The 18,820-nt window shown below is 43.7% G+C and overlaps 3 protein-coding genes across 3 annotated transcripts; 2 read left to right on the forward strand and 1 right to left on the reverse strand.

Moving 5' to 3' along the window:
- The first annotated feature begins 1,103 nt into the window (after positions 1 to 1,103).
- On the forward strand, positions 1,104 to 7,365 carry LOC109476082. Its single transcript, XM_019776940.1, has 4 exons — positions 1,104 to 1,179; positions 3,402 to 6,189; positions 6,386 to 6,452; positions 6,574 to 7,365. Exons 1-4 carry the CDS (start codon positions 1,112 to 1,114, stop codon positions 6,870 to 6,872), a joined length of 3,222 nt encoding a protein of 1,073 aa, XP_019632499.1. The 5' UTR covers positions 1,104 to 1,111; the 3' UTR covers positions 6,873 to 7,365.
- A 96-nt stretch (positions 7,366 to 7,461) lies between these two features.
- On the reverse strand, positions 7,462 to 14,751 carry LOC109476084 (U2 small nuclear ribonucleoprotein A'-like). Its single transcript, XM_019776942.1, has 10 exons — positions 14,508 to 14,751; positions 14,151 to 14,191; positions 13,073 to 13,179; positions 12,045 to 12,123; positions 11,648 to 11,694; positions 10,839 to 10,941; positions 10,245 to 10,324; positions 9,459 to 9,531; positions 8,680 to 8,788; positions 7,462 to 8,075 (listed from the first exon to the last, which is right to left on the reverse strand). Exons 1-10 carry the CDS (start codon positions 14,587 to 14,589, stop codon positions 8,020 to 8,022), a joined length of 777 nt encoding a protein of 258 aa, XP_019632501.1. The 5' UTR covers positions 14,590 to 14,751; the 3' UTR covers positions 7,462 to 8,019.
- A 122-nt stretch (positions 14,752 to 14,873) lies between these two features.
- LOC109476083 (protein MAATS1-like) lies at positions 14,874 to 18,064 on the forward strand. The gene is given in 5 exon segments (XM_019776941.1): positions 14,874 to 15,274; positions 15,277 to 15,549; positions 15,551 to 16,537; positions 16,869 to 16,994; positions 17,348 to 18,064. Coding segments are annotated over 5 exon segments (2,268 nt in total). The 5' UTR covers positions 14,874 to 15,058; the 3' UTR covers positions 18,014 to 18,064.
- Positions 18,065 to 18,820: the final 756 nt, after the last annotated feature.

An 18,820-nucleotide genomic window follows, 5' to 3' on the forward strand; every position in this document is an offset into this window, starting at 1 on the left:
GGAGCTTATAGCGAAATTCCCTATAGAGCTAAGGAATGGATTTTCATTGGGAGGATTCTTTCCACTGTCTGACGGACCAGCAAGCGCCGAAGGGCCTGCAAGGGGGGTCCCGACAACGCTCTACGCTGAATTCGGAAACCTCTCGATTTAGTGATACGGTTTACGATAAATTCCAAGTGGCTACAACGCATTGCGTAGAATTAAAACGAATACGCTCTACGCAAAAATATTAGAGCGGTCCGCCTATACGCTCTACGTAGAATTAAAACGGCCGATTACGCTCTACGGAAAAGGGCTTGCCCTCCCCCCCCCCCATATATAGGGCCATAAAGGGATATAGGGGGTCCGGTGGAATGCTCCCCCGGACAATTTTGAAAATTGAACCTTATGTTATGATATGACATTTCAAAGGAAAATCAGAGATAACTTTTTATCATGGAGTTAAAATCAAGATTGATTTTAACTCCATGTTTTTATTCAATGACAAACTGAGCAGTTCTAGGATAAGCATACTAGGATTCCCAGCCCCGCTGGTGGTACAATTTACTACAAATCAGCCACTTTCAAGTTGGACCTTTATAAGGGGTAGTGGGTTCTTCCGGAAACCCCCGAACCCACCCCACCCCCTGGCTACGGGTATACTGGATGTATCGAGCTAAGGACCCAATAGCCTGACTAAATCGCGCTCCTGGCGGCCGCCGCCCTAGGTTGCCGCCCCCCTTGGGGTGGGGGTCATTAACGTCCAGCCGAGAGCTTGTATACACAGGCTAAGGACCCAATGTTTGCGGAATTATAAATTGTGAAAGAGGAACACTTCAATGGCTGGTACCAAAATGGTAAAATGAGAAGACGGGCTGCACTCCAGTTGGTACCACTAGTAGTATCATGTTTGAGGCAACCAGATCATTAATTTTTTTATAACCAAAGGAGAGTACGAAAGGTGACGATGAAATGAAAGTTATTTGTACATAGGTATTACATGCAAACTTTGAGGAAAATAGGATACCCCCCATTGTGGTTGAGATGGATCGTTCCAATTTATCCGCGCACTGTGCCGTACAGAACGACGTCACTTGTTGTCGTACGCCTTCTTACTGAAGTTCCTGCCAAGATGGCTGCGCAAATAAGTGCTGCTAACCCACCCGGAAAGACGCGCGAGACCCCGGAAACGGGAGACAAGTGAGTTTTTGATTTGTGTAACGTCATAACCCAAAAACATGATAACTTTGGTGTCGAATGACGTGTCCTCCATCGTCACTGAGGTCGTGATTTAGAGATTTTCTCTCCATATCTTTTCCTTTCTGTTCCCTTTTTGTCAGAAAGAACAGGTGTTGAGACGTTTGCAACAAGATCACAAGATCATTAAGTGTTGTAGCTATAGCCTGGGTGCCATCTTCCGTAGTTTCCGTCCGCTCCCTAATGTCGCTGGGCACATAAGGGCACATTAGGGACTACGAAGGATCGATGGCACCCAGCAGGCTACAATGGACTGTTCTTAGATCGAACACATCGAACCCCCGACATGTTCTCTTTCGAACACGTCCGTCACAATCAGCGCGGGATCGGGGCTTGCATGTTGTACTATAAAATCACCCAAAAAATTCGGCTAACATAAACTACCGGACCTCAGTCTACCTCTGACTACCGTGGTGGTAACATGGGCAGATACCTGGCTAAAATTTATTAAGACTGTGAGTGACCAAGACAAGTTTCTCTTCTCAACATTCTAAAACAACAGATAAGGAATTGAATAGGAATTGAAGTACTGTTGTAAGAAGTTAGTGTCACCAAATCCAGAATATTATAATGACAACACTGGCTGGTCAAACTCTGCCTGGTAGTGTCAGAGCCTTGGTTAGACATTGGCTAATGCAGTTTAATATTTCAATTACTTGTACAGTTCTAACAGAGCTCCAGTTTACATGTACATGCTGTATCTGTTTTCTTAGACCACCAAATGGACACCACAAATAGAAGACATGTCTCTAGACACACTGACTGTCAACGCAAATTCAGCTGTAAGGAAGACATTTTCAAATTACAAATATAAATACTGACACCTCTGATTGGGCTTTTTATAAAACTTGAAATTGAACACAGGGTTGATTTCCCAAAGACTGGAAGCTGTTGATACATTATAGTTAATTTCTTGATTACTTGACTTAGGTACAATTATCTTGATCATTCTACATAATTTTGTGATGTTACTTTGAAAACCAGTAAGGAAAAATATTTGAATCCGATCGACCGGTATTATGCTAATCTGTCCCTGTCATTGTTTCAAGAGACTAGACAGCCTGGGATGTTTATGTGTTTATGTGTTTATGGGGGTCAATTCACTATTCAAGCTGCTGGAAGAGCCACAGTGGGGAGTACTTCATTGTATGTGGACCCTGGGTTCACATGATACACGTACCGACTGCCGCCGCGCGCCGCCAGAATGTCGGATTTGATTTGCAGTCCAACCTTTGGGTCGAGTTTTCGGCAGCGAAAAACTCTCCCAACAGAAAAAAAAGGTTAACTATTACTATATTTGTTTAACGGTACATCCGCAGACTAGAATTATTTTCAGTAGGAGGGGACAGAGGTAGTTTCAACTTTCAGTGAGAGCAAAATGTTTTCCCTGGCGGCCGTTTGACCCGACAAAATGCTTCATCATAAATCACAACATCCAGAGTCCTTACCTACACTAGCCTCCTTTTCAGGCGTTCCCGGATCGGTCTTTTTTTTTTTTGGGGGGGGGTATTTTCTGATCAATCGTAGATCACACGCAATAGAAGCTCCAGCCGGCAACCCTACATATATCTCCGTGGAAGAAACAGATTGCACATATATTTGCATAATTTAACATAATTATGTCAAACATTACTTACATACCAAAAATCATGACTATCCGTCAACCTGTTCTTGAGTTATCAATCTTTTCAATATTTTTAACAACCGCACCTGCAGTTTCAAAGCAAGCCGCTGGGGGGATGGAGGGGGGGGGGAACTCGCGTGACATCTTCCCCAGCACAAGACCATGCATGTCTAGATAATGAGATATCAAAACCGGAAGGTCAACTGCAGTACCATAACAAGCCGTTTAGGGGGCTAATGATTCAGAGGTCTCATCAAGACCTTCCTACCTACCAAATATCAGGACAATCCATGGTAGCCTTCTCGAGTTATCGTCGTGTTCATACACACATACACACACACACACACACACACACACACACACACACACACACACACACACACACATGTACACACACACACACACATACACGAATGCCGACGAAAACATAACCTTCTTGGCGAAGGTAAAAAAGACAAATGACACAAAATCCTAACCTAGTAACCGTTGCCATTGTAATGATTATTATTCCCAACCTTGTTTTATTTTTGTTTCTTCACAGTTTTGTACAGAGGAGGTCTCTTCTCGCCAGTCACACACGACAGACCATAAACAGTGAACTCAACTTGAGTTTTCTTCTCCCGCATCACTTGGCAGGTTCCTCCGCTGCAAGGGACGTCTTTCAAAGAGATGCCCCCCAAAGTAGTCTACCAGCCCGACACAGTACTGTTTCACTGCTCGGAGATGCCAGAGCTGGTAAGACAAGCCTGGAAAAACACCTGCTCAATCAGTCGTTTGATCCCGCTGAAGAAGCGACCAAAGGGCTTGAGTTTGACCTGGTACAGACAGATGTAACGGAGGTCAATGAATGTTGGCAAACTGTACATGTAGGGCCTTACAGCAGATACGACACCGGCCGCGCCCAGTATGTTGTCAAAGAAATTTTGAAAGAGGCTGAGTCTGTGGTCAATCCCCAGGCAGCTGTGACTGCGTTTTTAAACTACGCACTGACGATTTTAGTGACTAGCATGGTTACGGGGCCAGTCGGTTTTCAACTTGGGTTTGGTGTTGTACTTATATTAACGACGGGGATTTTCAAGCTGTTCGGCCAGAGTTACAACGTCGCCAGAATATATGGTGTTAATGTAACTCTAGTACACGTCGTACTAGTCAACCTCTGGGCAAGGAATATCTCACTAGATATCTTCTCGGCATTTGGAAACAAACCAGAGTCGACTGTCTACCCTTACCTACAGTGGGTTATGTTTGCTCTTTTTATAATCGTAATCACGTCTGTGGTTGTGATACCTTTCCCTGTGGGCGGCAGACCCGGCATGGCCCTGGCCTTCTGCCTCATGTGCTCACCTTCTCAGCTACATTTTGATGACTTGGCTTCCAATCTTTCTTTAACCTTAAATAGATTACCGTATGACTGTCTTACAGTTGCGGCCACACTTGGTGGCATCGTAGCGTCATCAAGTGGGTGTCTGGTGCCAGCCTCACTGGTGGTGTTACTAACAACGTGGTGTTTAACAGACGTTGTTGACGGCAGCAGTGAAACGTTGGAGTACGAGCTGAGTTTCGTGGCTGGATTCATTACAGGAGCAACAGGTTACGCGACCTTTCATACCATGCAAAACCTATGCAGTTCCTATCGTCGTGGTCTCCAATTGCAAGTAGTTATGGGTCCGATAGGTTTTGTCTACGGCATTGGATTGTGTTGGTTGTTTGGCTGGCAGATGGTTTTGCCATCGACGTGGAAAGATGTGTACTACATAGTGCCAAACATAGTCGCCATGTATCTTATTCTACAAGTAGAAATACAAAGGGCATATTGGGCCTTTCAGGAGATAGGAGGTTATCCGGTACTTCTAGTTAGCAGCAGCGCGAAAGCCCTTAGAAAAATTAAAGATTTGCCTCTTAAGTTGACCCTGATAGACTTTGCTGGAGATACTGTCTATCACTGCACACACCATCTGTTTTTATCCAATTCCTCAATTCAACTTATTGTCTTCAACATGGAACGATTAGCTCTGGAGCCAGACTACATCAGGCGTATTTGCTACTGGGTCCAGTCTGTGATAGCCCACGTGCAAAACCCCAATCCTCACATCTTCATTGTTGGAACACATGCACACAGTTTGCCGATAGATAGAAGAAAGTTTTACTCCAGTAAAGTAAGCAAAGCGTTGCTTAGCAATGAGACGTTTACTCAATCTATAGTGGGCAAACCAGGTAGCAAAAATGATGTTGTGTTCTGTGTGGAAAACTCCATACCCCTTCGAAAAGATACACAGGCCCGTCTCCTGCGAAAAACCATCATGGAGGTCGCCTCTTCATCCTTCCAATCCAAGAGAAACATTCCTATCAAGTGGCTCAAAGTCAGTGACTTCGTCAGCAAGTACAAATCCGGGTCTACTGACACGTGTCTCCTGGACAAACGAACCTTGTTTGACAAACTGAGACAGGAAGGCGTTACTGAAGCTGAAGAAGGAAGAGAAGAGTTTGAAGAGATGCTGAAGTTTTACGACGAAATCGGAGAAATCAAGGTCATGGGTGATGTCGTAGTCTTGAATCTGAAAGCTTTGGTTCAGCTTGTCGTTGAGCTTGTGGAGTTTGATTGTGATGATCATGACGTTGGAATCGTCCATGTCAGTTCTTTGCGTAGAGTGTGGAAATTCCTGACAGCGGAGAATTTCCTTTCCGCCATCGAACTGTTCGAGAGATTTGACATTCTCTGTCCGATCTCACAAGAGCAGTATCTCGTGCCTTTGCTTCTCGAGACTCGCGAAGAGACCCAAGCCAGGGAAGTGGAGACAGGTCGTGGCGCATTCTGGAACACTGCAGAATCGGACACGGTTCTCTATTTCAAATTCTACAAGTTCCATCCCGAAGCCATCTTTCTCCGCCTGCTTGCCCGATGTTTGGCAAGATCCCAGGAAACCCACGACCTTGGCCGTGGTGCTGACCGAGATGTCTACAGAAATGTGGGTAGATTCTACCAGGGACACGATTTCTACTACAAAGTGGAGCTGGTGTGTCAATCCGTGCAGCAGAACATGATCCAGGTCACCGTCAAGTGTGCTCCGAACAGAGGTCCTCATTCTCTACTGTCCAGACTCCACAAGGACTTGCAGCAGATCCGAGACAGGGACTTCCCTTACCTGAACTACACAGTGGGACTGCCATGTCCAGCATGCAGCTCATCCAACAACCATGAGGGAGAGAGCTCGTTCGCCCCTCCACACATCCTGAGGGTATCAGGACATGACGAGGAGCTCCCACGATCCGGAGAGAAAGTAACTCTGATGTGCCGAGGTAAAGCCTTTGACGTGGACCTAGGACAACATGTGAGTTCATCGAGGTACATTTTGTACATACTGCCAGAAAAAAGTACAGATAACGTTACATGTATGTTAATGTTATTCCCACCTAATACCGTTTGTATGCACTGTCTGGATATGCACACACGTGTAGCTTTTAGCATGCAGAGATATAAAAAGATATAAAACAAGTTAACTGCAAAGCACCCTTTCATCTCAACAGCAATCCACACTGGATGTTGCCCAGACGATGAAGCCGGACGGGAGCAGCAAAACACTCGAGCTGAGAAGTATGTTGCTATTTTCCATCTCAATTTACCTTTCAAGTGCGCTATAGTGTAACAAAATTCACTGGAATACCCAGACCATTAGAGAAGGATTGAGACATATTTGACATGTTTTTTAACACAGGTGGCCATGGCCTCTTGGACACCAAGACCATCCAACATCTGTCCATCCTGCTGGACCCTCCAGCGCCCATCTTTGGGAACAACTGGAGGATGCTGGCTGACGAACTGGGACTGTGCTTCCAGGACATCAGCTACATCGAGAGCAAGCACAACCCAACAGAGATGGTTCTGGACATGTATGCTACAAATACACAAACACCAACTGTGCAACAAGTGCACAGAGCCTTGATAGACATTGATAGGCCTGATGCTGCTGGAATTCTTGACACTACTGTAGAACAAAAGCCTTCAGATGAATGAGTGTGTCCTCTGTCTGGAGGATCATGATATCTAGACTGTAACATATCAGAACATATCAAGTGCATTTTTATATACTAGTACTTAAGATTTCGTGAGGTCCTTGTAAATAATACTCATGTAGAAGTAGACAACTTTTACATGTAGCATGAAAGTTCATCTAAGTTGGTACAAGTCATTATGAAATAAAGACTAAACCTTACTGCCAACACTGCAATGAATTGGCACTTGGTCTCGGACGTCAATTTCCGAGAGTAGATGGATCCATTCCGTGAACAAGGTTGAAGGAGACAGACGAAAATATGGGGAAAGTCCCAATTCATTGCAGTTTTGGCAGTTAAAGTTTAGTCTTTATTTCATAACTTTTAAAGGTGTTTCGCTGTTATCCACTGTGTCATATTGGCAATCACGGAGCAGGTATGATTTTGACCAGGTCATGCCCTGCAAACTATCTTTGTGTATAACAGTGACTTGTACATAACCAGGATTGCCAGATCGCAGTAAATATATGTCCTTAGCAAGGTAACATGTACCTCTGATAGAAGATGGTCACAGATAGGTAAACAAACATATGAACAGCACAAAAAAGACATTTGCATCTTATCTGATGTCTTTATTTAAGCCAGAAATACTCCTACAGTTTACCGTTGACCATCTTTTTATAAGATGGCGCATCTGATAGCCAGGAAAATGATAAGTATTACTTTACATTACCCCCTAAAGTCAAAGTATCTGAATATACAATGCCATGCTCATCAATACCTTTAAACTGTGAAAAAAAGTATCCTTTTCATCACAGTTTACCTTAAACTGTTGACATAACTTAGGCATGGACTGGCTAGTTTCCTTACACTAGTTACAGGCCTTGACTTGAGCTTAAATTCGACTGGTTAAACTAGTTCTAAATAGGTATGATCAGGAAAATCCATCCGAAAGGATACCAAAGGTTGTAGTTAATGAACTAAAATCAACAAGGAAAACAAAAGAACAAACCTAACTTTGTACATGTCAAAAGTGTTCGAAAAATAATTTGTATACAAATATTCATCAAACTGATGCCTTTGCTTAAGCAAAGTAGCCTGTTTACATCTCGTATATTATATTGTTAGTAAACAAAAAGCTTTGAAGTTTGATGAGTCATCAATGATGACTACTTTCCATTCTGTATGTCCATTTCCATGTCTTCCTCTTCTTCCTCTACTCCACCTTTGGAAACAAAAACAACAAGACAGTTTTAGAAATTTTCAGTTCAACAATGCATAGGCATAGCTACAGAATGACAACTGGACACAAACATAGATGAACAAATACATAAAAAACAATACATTGAAGGAAACAAAAGAAAAGCAATACATAGTAGATACAAGATGGATGGCAAAAATAACGAAAACAAGACGAGTTGGTATAAATCAGTTTTGAAAATCGATAGGAAATAAAAATGTAAACAATGTCAAAAATATTTCACCACTATTTCATTAGACAATCACTACAACTACACAAATATCATAAAGACTAGTAATTTCAAAAGTCTAATCTCTAAAAATGTCTAGTTTGTAGTTTGTAAGTCAATTTCTGGATTCAAGTCCAGAGGTTTAGGTTCAGGTCTGGCGCAAATGTTTTGGCAGCACAGATTTTTTGGTTATTGAAGATTTCAGATGGTTTAGATCAAAAGGGAAATGTGACATGATTTTTTTCATAGTCTGGAACTGTTTCCAGACCTTCAGTTTTTTTTAACTTGAAGCTAAATATTTTTACATGTCCGGAACAAGTTGTAACAAACTGGCCGTACACAGCACTACTACTTTGTTACCTTCGGCTCTGGGAAGTCTCTTGGAGTCCTTGCCTGGTACCTGTCCTGCCTGCAGTAGTCTCTGCAGACGATCCACTTCCTCCAGTGATGTGGCCTCAGTTATGGCTTTCTGCACATCACATCACAAAACAGAAAATACACTTCAGTGGTCAACAATAGGATATCTTGCATATATAGTCTACAATGCTAGCAGTAATTAAGTTTTATGGCAGCAGTATATAAATAAATATAAATATAAAAATCAAGGTTGTCACTTTTCGGGCATGTTTGGGACTTTTCCAGGGCTTTTTTCTGCATACCTTCACTGGTTCAGGCAGGCAGTCAAAATTACCTGCACCAGACAGGTTTTACCTACACTACAGTTTCTTTGCCTAGGGGTCGATTACAAAAAATTGAAAGGTACTGCAAAAAACATCATTCAAGTGGCACCATTTTTTATTTTACTACATTCTCTACTGTCTTCAATGATGCTACTTTAAAGACTGCAAATCAGTTTTTGACCACCACTGGTCATGTGTCCCCCTAGTGTCTAAGGCTGGTCATGTCATGGCCCAGTGCAGGTGGACATCAGAAATACCTGCACAGCCCCAATTTTACCTGCACTAACCTGCATATACCCAGCACATGGACCAGTACAGGTTAAGCGCAGGTAGACATCAGAAATACCTGCACAGCTCCAATTTTACCTGTACTAGCCTGCATATGCAATGCAGGTGGTATTTTGAGCCATGGCAGAAACACAAAGAAGAACTGGTACTGTAACATGATCCCTTCTTTACCTTGATAGCTTCCACGTCCTGGGGTGAGGGTCCTGTTCTCTTCACACCAGCAATAGGGGCTCCTGGGGTAAACCTGCATACAAATGTTCGACAATGTTAGCAGCATTATCATTACACATCTATAATCGCTTTAAGTTTAACATCAAGGAATGGTTTCTTAGGCTAGTGGACACAAGACCATGATGTCAGCAGTTTGATTCCTGGCAAGATGCTGTGTCCTTGGGAAAGGAACTTGACGACATGATTTTCCTCAGGTTTAAAATGGGTAGCTGACTTCAGTTGGGGAGGTAAAAGGTTATTGAAGGAGAGTGATCACTGATGGGATCCATATCCCAACACTATCATATGCCTACAGAACCCCACTGCCCCTACAGCCAGCATGTCGTCAGAACGTACTGCACCTGCACGAAGCCTGTTATGTATCATGCATAGAACTTCGGCAGAACATCTTATATTAGGTCATATTCGCGCAAATAATGTTAACATCCTGTCTGTAGTTTGCAAATGACGACGTTGTTGAGATGTTGACCAAACGTCCATGAAAAATCGGGGTTCGCGCAGGTGCAGTACATTCTGCTGATGTGCTCCTAAAGCCTATAAAAGGCTATAGTATGGGACTACCTTTACTACCTTTTACTTTTACCCCAACTATATCAAAATTACATAAAAGCGTATTCAAAAGTTTTCAACCACTACTCAAACTCCAGGGCAATCCTTTACAGACAATGTTGGAGATCCATAGATAATTTGTGATTCAACAGATCATTAGCAACCTTTATAACCTACGTTTTGGACTTCTTGCCTATCTCCCTGGCCAGCTTCTCTCCCTTCTTGCCCTTGAATGTTCGTTCCGCTGCCTCTCGCTCCTGGAAGGAAAGTCAAGCAGATGTGAAGCAAGGAACCTTCATGGGGAAATTTTTGGGATAGTCAAAATTCAGTTGTCTTGGTAGGCATAGGAAAAAACAATGTGTTTCCTGTTTTAGTCTTGAAGAAAGTAGGGTCGGTAGGTAAGACTTGCCTTTTATTAGACTTTGGCAATCTCTAGTGATCCAAGTTGTTATCCAACTTATACAATACAGTTTATCAAACTAAAATTGGCATCAGGACACTTATATTTTCAATGTCAATGTTGGAAAACTGTTCTATTACACAAGTGTCAGATCGATCATAAGAGCTAGAAAAGATTGATCAGCTTGAAACATTTATAATATGTATCTTGCAGGGGTCCACCCCCCAAAACAGGAAACACAACATTTTTTTCCTAGGCCTTACGAAAAAGGCCATCTTATATCCTTATGCCATCTGGTATCAAAATTGTATAGCAACCTAAATGACTAAGAGTTTATGTGACCACACTGTAAGCTGTGTTTCAACACTAACCCTGAGTCGGATGCGCTGAAAGTCCAGTACTCTGAGCTGGGGAATCTTGTGGATGACGTACAGCCTGTAGTGTTCCTTGGTGGTTACAGGGTTTCTCAGCAAACTGTGGCAGAAAAAAATGGCCAACATCTACACATTGTTGCACACCTTGTTTTTGCACAGTTCACAAGCACTATAAATACAAAATAATGATGCAATTGTTGTATGCTAAAAGTCATTCTATATCCCACTCATGAGAAAGTTTTGTTCTCAACAATATTTTCAGTTTTAAGGCCAAAATATTACATAATGCCCCTTATATCAACTGCCTTATATCATACCCGGGCCGCAATAACGTTCGATAACGGGTTCCGGACCGGGCCGTACTTTACGGTACGGCCCTGGCTCCATGGCTTCCATATCACAATTCGAACGCGTTTCGCCCTAACCGCGTGCGCCACTTTCGAAAATTCAAATACAGAATCCGAACGTTGGAACTGATGTTGCATTTGAGGGTTTAGGTTCACCAACTTTTGGCTCATCTCGCACTGAAAGGCGCGTTTTCTTGGGTGGGTATGACATAAATAAAATACAACACGGTGTATTCCGCATCTCCCTCAGTCCCGGCCCTCCCGCGATCCGACCCGCGGTCGGGCCGATACGGAATACCCCGTGTTGTATTCTATATTTACAGAGTTACAGAAAACTGACTATAACTGCACTAGTTTGTGAATCTGACACTTACTCTTAAACAAGTGGACAGTGGATTAATTATTATGGCTAAAAAAACAACCAGACTCCACACTAATGAATTTGATGAACATACTTACCTCAGGTGTGACAGGTTCTTAAATGCTGCAAGTGGATCCAAATCTCCCTAGAGTAGAAATGTGAGGAAGTACATCCAAGAAAAAGGCAAGTTGGCAACAACAACTTAACTCTAGCTGAAAGAAAAAACTTAAAAGTTGTTAATCTATTTGTTTTTTTTTTGTTTCACTTCTTTCTTTGAGTTAAACAATTTACTGTATATGCACAAAGGTCCCAAACTCAAGCTTGAATTGGAATTTTCTCGCTTCATACGTATGCACAGACACATAGATTTTATGAGTAACCCAAAAGCAGTGTATACATGTACATGTACTTTGCAGTTTCAAACTAGAAGGATATCACTTCTGTGACCAGACATGGAGTATCAAGTGTAGTGGGTATCTGTTCTTGTCAGCTTACCAGTTCTTGTACATTATTATTGGTCAAAATCAATTCCTGTAAACGTGGCAGATTCTGTTCCAGACCCTCAGCAATACGACTGTAGGAGATCAGCAACAGGAGGTACATGTTAGTACACAAGGATTGGCCCGGTATTGCAGGCTATCATACATACTCATTCACATCATGATCTATAAACATACAAAATACTGCCAATAGAGAAGTGTCACTCTGGATAATTCAATAATTTTGATGCTACAATGATTAAATGTTAAAAAGCATGTGATCAACTCCAATATGCAGTCAAACTTAGAACTGGAACACTACAGATTAAAACGTGAACTTCGTCTTGTCAGTAGTGACTTCTGAACTTAGAGACCCTGAAAAGATACTGGTAGAGGTGCACTGTCTAAGCATAGTTCTCACTAGGCTATTTGAGCATAGGGGCCCCTATGCTGTGGTTTAGCCCCCTACAACTTTTGCATAGGGCATTAGGGGTGTTTTTTTTGGGGAGAACCTTCATAAATCTTTCAAAAATAATGAAATTACACCTTTAGAATGAAACCATAACAAAGGGAAAACCTTACATCACAAAATCTGTCCCTCAATAAGTGAGAAATGTTGTCTCACGGGGTTACGAGTTTCAAAATTTTTCAGGAGAATGGTGAATACCAGATCCCCTACTATGGTCAAGATTTTGGAACTCAATGGGGGCCCGCAAGCCCTTTTCCGTAGAGCGCAATCGGCCGTTTTAATTCTACGTAATTCGACGTAGAGCGTAATTGGCGCATTTTGCGTACAGCGTAATTCGCCGTTTTAATTCTACAGAATGCGTTGTGACCACTTGGAATTTATCGTAAAGCGTAATCGAGAAGTTTCCGAATTCAGCGTAGAGAGTTGTCGGGACCCCCCCTTGCAGGACCCCCTCAATGAGCAACTTGCACCGCCCTTTTGTACCCGAGTCAACCTGACCCCTACGGCCCTACGCTGTGAAAAAAATCCTGGTGAGAACCCTGCTAAGGTATCAGTCGGTTAGTCCTGAGTCGTACCAGATCCTGTTGTTGTTCATGAGCAGAGAGCGCAGCCTCTTCAGCAGGGGGAAACCTTCCAGCTTCCTGATCTCATTGTCTGAGAAGTCAATGGTGTCAAACTGGTCCTGCAAACAAGATGATGTCAAGTCAGACTGTGACAAAGTGTTATGCTTTTTCGATGGTTTGTGGTGCAAAAGAGTTTGATGCATAATGCCATATTAATAATAGATTTAAATATGTCTGAACAGGCTTAATAACACTCATACACTCACTGGTCCAGCATCAATTATCATTAATGAATAAAAAATCTAAATATATATTGTTATCTGCCTTGTCGTGTTGAGCTTGACTTTTGCACAAACTATAGGGTAACGGGGGGTGTCCTAATTCCGACCTACCCCTAATTCCGTACTAGTTTGAAAAATCCTTGTCGCCGCGCTATGCATGGGAGCACGTGCCTATAAATAACCACAAGAATGGACAAAGTTTCTGTGTTGATATCGGTATTCTCACAAAGTTTGTTCCAGTTCGCACGCTCCGATAACAGACGATTGAAAAATCTGTATAAATTCGACGCTTGTTCGGGGGTTGACGAGCGTGTTAAAAAACGCAGCTTTGATTTTGAAACAGCCGCTTTGGAGCAAGTAGCGTAATGGTACAAAGAAGCAAGTTTGGGACAGAAAAATAGTTATAGATTGTTTTAGTCATAATTTGTGTATTTTAGATACCTAACTCTCTCCTCAGATTGGCCTTTGTTAGATACTAGGTCGGAATTAGGGCACCCCTTTTGCGATAGAACGTTCCACCGGCAGAATGACGAAAAACCTGCCGTAAGTTTCGCGAACCATTACGCTTGGGTGCAAGGCGCCACACTAAAGTGAAATACACAGCTATTTAGCTTTAATCGTTGTTATCTTTATCTGTAAATATTATAGCTCGTGTTAGGCGGGTTTTTGGTGAGACAAACCATTACCAAAGGTATGTGCGTTTGCATGGAACATAGGTCGGAATTAGGACCCCTCCCGTTAACGTTAATATTCTACTCATAATTTTGTTAGTTTCTTGTTGTTCATCATTTACATATTCATCTACTCACCAGAGTTGCTCCGAGATTCTCCAACACAGGAATCTTGTAACCTGGAGGAAAGATGGAAACGTTGACAACATACTCGCTGTGTCAGCATGGAGGTAAAAAATCATGGTCTCATATCCTTTTTGTCTGAAAATTATCATAACGTTATCAAGCCCAAAACAACAGCCCCCCCCCCCACAGCACAGTATATGCCAATTTTTCAAAATTATCGTACAAGATACAGCAAAATATGGCTGGCATCAATATGAAGAGATCAAAGATTCATATTCTACAATTGTTTGTTAGCAGGGACTTAGAACAAGCACCAAAATCTCATCAAATTTTGTTGCATGCGCGGGAAAAAACTTTTGACATGCACACCTCTGAGATCGAGCTCGTACTCCCTGACGGCGTTGACATACTGCGCCGACTGCGCGATTAACTCCGGTGTAAGCTTGACCATGGCGTCCCTCTGCTTCTTTTACAAACCTTTCGGAGCTAAAATCGTCACGTTTTAGGGCGTAACGTGGCCCAAAATACAACTTTGGTGCTTCGAAACGTTCCTTGCACGCGACTTTGTCTTGCCCACCTGGCGTGTTCCGTACGTCTAAAGCATACTCTAGCGTGATTGGCCATAATCTAGAAAGGTAGAAAGACGATTGGTGGTTTGAAGTAAATATTTCTCCATTGATTGGCTTTAATCCAGAATGTCAGGAAAAATTGAAGCATTTCCACCAATCACACGCCAAAAGAAAGGGCTACGTCAGAGCCTTTTGCGCATGCCCGGTCTCCATGGGAGCGAGGTTGCTGCAGGATAAATACGTCCTCTCCATGTTCCATTGAGAGATCGTTGTTTAGAAACATTGCAAGGAAAAGAAGACGAGTTTTGAGTTTTCTAGCGTTTTAACCGGATCGTTCAAGTCTACGACAAAATGTCGGTGACTCAGACGATTAATAAGGCGGCGTCCAACCCGTCCAGGACCCACGATTACCTGTACGATCCGCTGTTTTCTGTGTCGAGTGATCGCGATCATGCCCGGGCTACCTTCAAGGCGCACACCAGCGTCGACCGCATCAAACGTGTGCCCGAATACAACACGATGTTCAGCAGCCTGCGACATCACCCTCGCTTCTCTGTCCGTCTGGGAGGCCCACCGACCCCGTACCGGCGTACATCAACAGGCAGTGGCGGGGGTACGCAGACCAGGCGCGGGAGGCACTTGTCAGGTACACCACCTTCAACTACGACCCGAGTGTCCAGATCCCACAGGTCAGCTATCCCGATGCAGAGGTGTCCGGACGGAACAGGTATCAGTACTTCCGTCGCCCCATCATCCCCTTCCTACAACAAGTCCCGCCTGATGTGCTGCTTGCCACCAACAAAGTCGACCCCCTCGCCCCTCCGGAGTCCCAACAAGCTGCCCGGCCCCACCCCCATGACTCGCACGGTGGCAATACAGACTGACTACAGGGACAGTGAGACTCAGACCGAGCCCTACTCCCCTGAGTATGTGGTCCGTCCTGGATCTGCTCCTGAGCTTCTCACCTTGGCCACGCTCACCTTTGGGCGCGGTCTCCCCGCGGGTCTGGCCGAGGTAGAGATGATCGAACGAGCACGAGCGAAGCGAGCATGGGAGGCGACACTCCCACCCTTAAATGACGTGTCCCAGCTGGATAAGAGGAGGAAGATGATGGACGAGCAGGAGAGAAAAGAGTGGGCCATACGGGAGGCAGAGATCGAGAAGTTACAAGAAGCCCGCCTGGAAGTCCTTAAGAAGTTGCTGCAGCAGCGAGAACAGAACCACCGTGAGCTGACCACCAAGCGACTGGACCGGCTCTGGACCAAGAAGCAGCAGCACAAAGAAGACAAGGTGACAAGGATCAGGCGAGAGCACATCAAGACCATCCGTAAGCTGACCAAGAAGCGCCTTAACGTAGAAGGGAAGGTGGAGCGTCGAGACATCACCCACGACTACTCGAACCACGCCTCTCAGACGTACGCCCCCATCTCCAGAGTTGGCGTGTTCCTGGACAGGGGGTCGGAGCAGTACGTCGTGAAGAGTCGCCATTTAACGACATACGAGGGTCTCCTCGAGTTGGAGGGCTCGCTACCAGACTTTGTGACCCAGCCGCGAATCAGAGCCCCCAAACAGCGCAGCGTCGTGGGGAAGGACGGCTATGTCAAGAGGAAGAACAGGCGCGAGAAGGAGCTCGCTGAAATCTACGAGGAGATGCAGAAGAACAAGCTGAAGGGAGACGAGGCGCCCAAACCCCTGCGGTTCCTGCAGAAGATCGAGAAGCCCATCCCCCGCCCGCCGACTCCGTCAGTGGAGGTGCCATCACAGGAGGAGGAAGATCAGGAGCTGGCTGTCATCTTCCTGCAGAAACTCATCCGGGGCAAGGCTGTCCAGGTCAGTGCCAACTTTTGACACTCTATTATAGATTCTATGTTGTAGACATTATCTTGCTTTGATAGGAGAAAAATCTACTTTAACAATCTCATTGTGCTAGCCTGGATGCCGAGTGCAAGGAGCCCCATTGCACATTGGATTGCACCCAGGTTACTTCAAAAATGTAAGAAAAAATCATCCCTTTCCTCTATACATTCTTCCCCATTGGCAAGACCATCCGCAAGATGACCAAGAAGAGATAGTAATGTCTAAGTTTTAACTACTAGGATGTAGAAATTTCCTCTTTCAGAAGTCTAAAGTACTGTAACTGATTTTTTGTTGTGTTTTACAGAACATGATGTTTGAGGGTAAGGAGAAGAGGCGTGAGCTGATCCTGGAGCTGCAGTCTACACACGCCCTCCAGGAGGCGCAGCAGCAGATGAAGAAGTCTGAGAAGGAGGCCATCCTTACACTACAGGTAATAAGAACAATCTATTGGGTTAGGAAGGAGTTAATGAAAAAAAAATGTTTGTGTAAATACTGTACTTCAGACCCATGTTTCTGTTATCTGTGTCAAATAGAAAGAATTGTTTGTGTAAAAAGCAAACAAATACTAGTACTTTAAACGAAAAAGCAAAACAGAAAAACAACAAAATGTGACTGCATTGCATATTTTGAAAAATTATATCTTTATCATCTATTGTTTGAAAATAAGATACAAGGACCTTCATGATCAGTTGTCTCTTATTTCAGAATCATGTGTGTATGTGATGGATGTTGTTGTTAGTATTTTAGGTACAAATGTTTGATATCTTGTTCTGTTATTTTCAGCGCCAAAGGCAGATGCACCAGCACAAGGAGTCCAACATTGACGAGGGTCTGGCAGACCTGGAGGGCGCAGCTATCGGTGACATGCTGGACTTCCTCAGCAAGGAGCTCATCCGTCTTCAGGAGGAGCGCCGCATCCACGCCTTCTCCATGCTGGCAGAACGCCAGCGCAGGATCCGCGAGGCAGAGGAAAGCGGGCGTCGCCAGGTCGAGGAGCGTCGCCGCCGCGAGGAAGACGAGATCTTCAAGCAGGTGATCGGCGTTCACCAGGAAACCGTCGACACCTACCTCCAGGACATCATCATCGGGTCCGTGGACGCCACCGCAGAGAGGCAAGCCCGCGAGGAGGTCCAGCGCAAGGCCGAGCAAATCAACGACATCGCGTACGAGATCGAAGAGAGCCGCACCAAGCTGCAATCAGAGGAGATCGTGTCCGAGCTGGTCCACTCCTTCCTGCTACCAGAGGTTCAGAAGCAGACCACGCGAGAGAAGGTCAAGACTCAGCAGAGGAAACATCTCCTAGCAGCGCACAAAGTGGTGCATAAAGAGGGGGAGGGTGTGATGGCCATGCACGGTCAGCCTAGCTCTGCTACAGAAGACAAGGTTATGGAAGACAAGGCTACACAGGAGGGTGAGGGAAAACCAGCCTCTCCTGAGCCTGAGAAGTGATATGTAGCACAGTCTCTCATGCTGAATGTTTTGTCCTCATCATCATATATAAAACATGCTGATGGTTCTTAACAAATTGAAGTAGCAGTTATGCTTGAGGCAATTCAGACGAAGCATGCCATAGTTCAACACAGATATATAATGAATTCCAGCCAATTTGTATTTGTATATAGTGCCCGAATTCTATGCACCATGTGAAGTTAACAGCATACTTGACTGTATCATAATTTAAAGCACTTGTCACTGATTGTTTGAACAAAATGTGTATATATGTCTGAAAAAGAGATTAGCACTAACTGTATATACTTGTGAAGGTTCTCAATGGTTGTTTTAAGCATACAGATTACAGAATATGGAGTATTCAGTCTTCCGTGGAAGCCTAAAAAGTTGTATAAATTGTGTGAGTAAATAGCAATATAAGACATCAATAAATGGTCTATTTCAGTGACATGGTGTGTTTTTCACTTTAAGTAATAAGCATCCCTGGTCAATGGCAGACAAGTTGACATATAACACAACAACTTAAGAATTTAAAATCTATAATAATTTATTCAGTTTATCTGCATCAGTTTTATACAGTAGTATAAAACACACGGAATTATAACTGATATCCAAAATTGTATTATGAACAATCTCAAACTTTCACAAAATGCACCATCATTCATAGTTTTTTTTTTAAATAGTAGCAACATCAGTAGGTAAAATACAATCATAAGACCATCAAATTATGAAACCACTTTAATTTGGAATAATTACATGCCCCTAACTGTGGCTTATTCATGATGCTACTAGTATCTGCTACGGAAA

The sequence above is a fragment of the Branchiostoma belcheri genome, unplaced genomic scaffold (assembly GCF_001625305.1).
Source record: "Branchiostoma belcheri isolate BF01 breed outbred unplaced genomic scaffold, Haploidv18h27 scaffold36, whole genome shotgun sequence".
Taxonomy (NCBI): Eukaryota; Metazoa; Chordata; class Leptocardii; order Amphioxiformes; family Branchiostomatidae; genus Branchiostoma; species Branchiostoma belcheri.